This window comes from Salvia hispanica, unplaced genomic scaffold, assembly GCF_023119035.1.
Source record: "Salvia hispanica cultivar TCC Black 2014 unplaced genomic scaffold, UniMelb_Shisp_WGS_1.0 HiC_scaffold_1222, whole genome shotgun sequence".
Lineage (NCBI taxonomy): Eukaryota > Viridiplantae > Streptophyta > Magnoliopsida > Lamiales > Lamiaceae > Salvia > Salvia hispanica.
This window is the reverse complement of record NW_025951497.1, coordinates 1,620-5,848: the sequence shown is the minus strand read 5'-3', so window position 1 is coordinate 5,848 and position 4,229 is coordinate 1,620. Positions and strand designations below refer to the sequence as shown.

At 39.2% G+C, this 4,229-nt stretch overlaps 2 protein-coding genes across 2 annotated transcripts; one reads left to right on the top strand and one right to left on the bottom strand.

Annotated features, from left to right (window-relative positions):
• The first annotated feature begins 668 nt into the window (after positions 1-668).
• Positions 669-1,811, top strand: LOC125198126 (ankyrin repeat-containing protein NPR4-like). Its single transcript, XM_048096564.1, has 2 exons — positions 669-989; positions 1,077-1,811. The coding sequence occupies exons 1-2, from the start codon at positions 669-671 to the stop codon at positions 1,809-1,811; spliced, it is 1,056 nt and encodes a 351-aa protein (XP_047952521.1).
• A 1,192-nt stretch (positions 1,812-3,003) lies between these two features.
• On the bottom strand, positions 3,004-3,680 carry LOC125198125 (mitochondrial import inner membrane translocase subunit TIM17-2-like; the record flags this gene model as incomplete). Its single annotated transcript, XM_048096563.1, has 1 exon — positions 3,004-3,680. A coding segment is annotated over one exon (677 nt), but the record flags the coding sequence as incomplete, so codon positions are not given.
• Positions 3,681-4,229: the final 549 nt, after the last annotated feature.

Sequence of the window (4,229 nt, the reverse complement as noted above, 5' to 3'; positions counted from 1 at the left end):
TAGAATGTGAGTGTAAAGAGTCAGTTGAAAGTGGGGTTCATTTACCAAAAATAGAAGAAAAAAAATCAAAATAGACAACTTTTATGAATGGACCAAAATAGTAAAACTGGACAACTTTTCATGAACGGAGGGAGTATATGTTAGGTAGTTTTAATGTCTTGTGTGGAAGATGTCCTGTCCTTTTTTGTTGCATATTGACTCAATCACAACGAGATTATTGGAGTGATGAAATCAATGTAAATTGGGTTATCATTGTTAATCCTATGTTAATAATGATTGTACCAAAACAGGCCGATGACAACATGAATAGTTGGCAGTCATAAAAAGCAAATAATGTAAAAAAAGACTTGTCTAGTGTGTTTGAATATCCATATATATGAGTCGACATCTCACAAACTTAATAGAGTTGGAAAGAATGATTGGAAAGGCAGCAAAAAAGAAACTCTATGATGCTGTTGTAGGACATTGAGATGCAACAATACTGCAAGAATGGCTGAACAAGAATCCGAATCTTGTTGGTGAAGTTTCATTTGCATGTTCACGAAATCTTCTACACGTAGCAGCGATGCATGGACACGAAAGCATCGTTGAGGTGTTGAGATCCCACGGACAGCTAGCTCGAGATTTAGACTCGCAAAATTCGACACCACTTCACATTGCAGCTGCCAATGGGAGATGATTTTGTAGCCACAAACTTGTTTCTAATGGCTCCTGAGACATGCTGGTGGCGAGACTGTCGCGATATGAACCCGGTTCATATCGCTGCCATCAATGGACATGTCAATATCTTGGAGGAGTTTCTTCAAATTAACTCACCTTCTTCCATGGAGAGGGTGCATCGTGGAGATACATTGCTGCACTTATGCATTAAACACAATCAGTTGGATTGCTTGAAGTTTTTGGTGGGCAAGTTGGGAGAGCTTGTGTGGGCAAAGGATGACGATGGCGACACAATTTTGCATTTGGCTGTTAGATTCAATCAACTCGAGGTAACACCAGCTCTATAACAATTGGTGCTTTCATTTGAATTCCAAATTGCAATAATCATTGAATAAAACCATCCCTTAATGTCTCAGACCGTTCGATACTTGGTGGAACACACGAAAATCGAGAAGCAGGCACGAAACTTGTTGGGAAAAACAGCACTGCAAATCTTGAACGAGAGCCCACACAGAATATACTATTCAGAAATGAAAAAACTATTGAAGATTCCGTCAACTAATAAAATATCAAAGGTATTCCCCAACCTGACCGACACGACAATGGTGGTGGTGGGCCTGATAGCGACCATGGCATTCCAGGCCGCCATCAGCCCTCCAGGGGGAGTGTGGCAGGAAGACACGACATCACACAAGGCTGGCGATGCAGTGATGGCATATACTCATCCCAAACTATACAAACAGTTTGTTCATGCTAACAACACAGCCTTCGTTTCATCAATCATCACAATCTTCCTCATCACAACCCGACAACCATCTGGACGCATTCTTTTCTTGCTCATCTCCTTGTTTGCAATGTGGGTGTCACTCGCATCTATTGCACTCAGCTATGGAGCTTCTATAACGGTTGTCTCTCCCAACGCAGAAACACAGTCACTTGTTCCTGTTATAACCATAGTAGTTGTTGTGTCGTTAGGCGTCATCGGATTCATATTTTTGTATAATATTATAAGGGAATGGCACTTGCATCGGACAAGCAATCCAGCTGTCGGAATATTAGAGACATCGACCAATAGAGTCCTCTCCCAAGTTGGGCGTGTTGTTCGAAGCTCGGACGATTCTGTAGAATTAGATTGGGGAATTATCAGTTAATTATGTTGATATACTATACTACCTATCCTTTTATTAAGATTTAAACTTAATTACTTTTTCATTCTTACTCTTTTACTCGATGATAACTTCGTGTGTGTTGTAAAACTAAAAATATGAATATAGTTATTAGGTTTTGATATCATTGCGTGAATACGGATCATGGATCAAATTAAACTTAGAGCCAAGAAACATTTTGACGAATATATATTTTGCATTAACGTTCGAGCTAAAATCACTGTAAACATATGATAATTGTCTTGAGCTATGTAAATCATATACTTCATATACTACTATAAAGGAAAGTGCAAAGTTTTTTGTGGATTAGTCGGCAGAATAAATCAGGAAACTAAGACAACGATAATCTCTTAACAAAATTGGGGCAACATGCCCTAAATTTCCCTGCAGTAGGATCACAATCATGTCTTAAAACTTTCAGGCAACTATGGCAACTACAAGAATCTAATTCACGAAGCAAAGAGTGTCGAGTTCCTTAGACGAAAGGCTCATTCTAAATCCATACTATAAAACGCCTATGAAGAGGCAACAATAGTCAATACCAACAAAAAACTGGGGAGGAGCTTTTATTATCACCAATCTCCAAACTCGCGTATATCTCAATGTTGAAACCTGGTTGCCATCAGCAGATAGTCCTACAAAATCATAAAAGACAATCAAGATATATCGCAATAGCACCATACTATGAATAGTACTCCCTCCGTCCCGGTTAAGATGACACATTGCTTAGCCGGCACGGGATTTTAGGAGTTATTGGTTAAAGTGTTTAATTGGAGAGAGAAGGTAGGTGTAGGTATTAAAGTAGAGAGATGAAGATAGATGGATATTTTAATAGGAGTGAGAAAAAGTGGTTGAGTGTATTAATTGGAGAGAGAAAGTTACTAAAAAAGGAAATGTGTCATCTTAGTTGGGACAAACTAAAAAGTAAAATTTGTCATCTTAAGCTGTCATCTTAAGCGGGACGGAGGGAGTACATAATTGCCATGTTTAAAACAGTGTCAACAAAAACTTAAAAACTACTTTGTCTACAAGTTCAGTATTTGAGATGCCAATCATAAATTCATAATTAATGCAACAATGCAAGATCAGAGCCAAGTACCAACCAATTAACAATTTCACACTATAGATGCTAAAGTAAAATGACACGTAATATCTCACTAACCAGATGGTCCTCTCTTCATTTGTACTCGAATGATGGAGGAGTTGGAGCATCAAAGCTCTCTAAGACCTTTGTCTTGCTTCCATCACTAGAAGTTGTCTCCTCCTTTCCGCCAAAAAGGCCTCCAAACCATGAAGAAGATGATGATGGCGACGAAGAAGAAGATCCTGCGTCCATTCTCTCAACATTTACTGAAGGTTGACCAGGCATTTGCCCCATGGGGTGTCCAGGCATACCAGCCATATTCGGAACAGGGTCTTCCATCGGAGGGAAGTTCTGTTGTGCACTCATAACTTTGTTTAACATTATCCCAGCTCCTTCGATCAAAGTAAGTAAAACACCACCAAACAATGCTGACCGTGAAGCAGCACCCATTCCCTGACGCATCTGCAGAAAACCGCCAGTTGCTGCACCTGCTATGATCGAGTTCCAAGGATCCTCTTTCTGCCTCATGTAGACCATTGTGCAGTCGAAGGTAGAAAAGAGCCCACCCCATACTGCAAAACTACCACCAACACGAGGAGCATTCATGCGGACTGCTTGAGTACCCCCAATCAAACGCTCACCTTTAGGTGAGTTATAGAGTCCTTTCAAGAAATGGAAAGCTCCACCACCAACAGCACCCATCCCAAAAGCTCCACCTACGTCATCAACGATACGGTCTGGGCAAGGTTCTCTAGATGTTTCCGGGGTGCCTGTGAGTCAAAGTTGGTAGGAAGTGAGCCAACGGATCTTGTAGGAGATCAAAGGTAGGCAAATTAACTATTGTCTGAACTTGTTCCAAGGTATTCGGATGATCACAATCGGCTCCCTTATAAACAACAGAAGAATTAGAGAAATTGATTTGAAATCAATTTGGATGCTGAATTAACTATGTCATTATTCTGGACACACATTCAAATTTGTCAAAATATACTTCTTAAATTACTTTCTGCCAAAAATGTAAGGCAGAATTGAGCAAGCACTGCCAAAAAGGCATCACTAATTTGATACATGTGATAATCAGAACAAATACAATACCATGAATAGATTACAATTTGGTTTAGTAGAAGTAACATTCCAAAATCAAATTTTAGAAAGTTATTTTATGATGTACTATCAATTATCATCAGTTCATAACAACTCTATTTTACACCATCTGAAATTATGCTATTATTTTACTTATTTGCTTGTGAAGGGGGGTGGAAAGTATTGACAAACAAAAGAAACTTCTAACAAAGCTTTTGTGAAGATTTGACAAACTA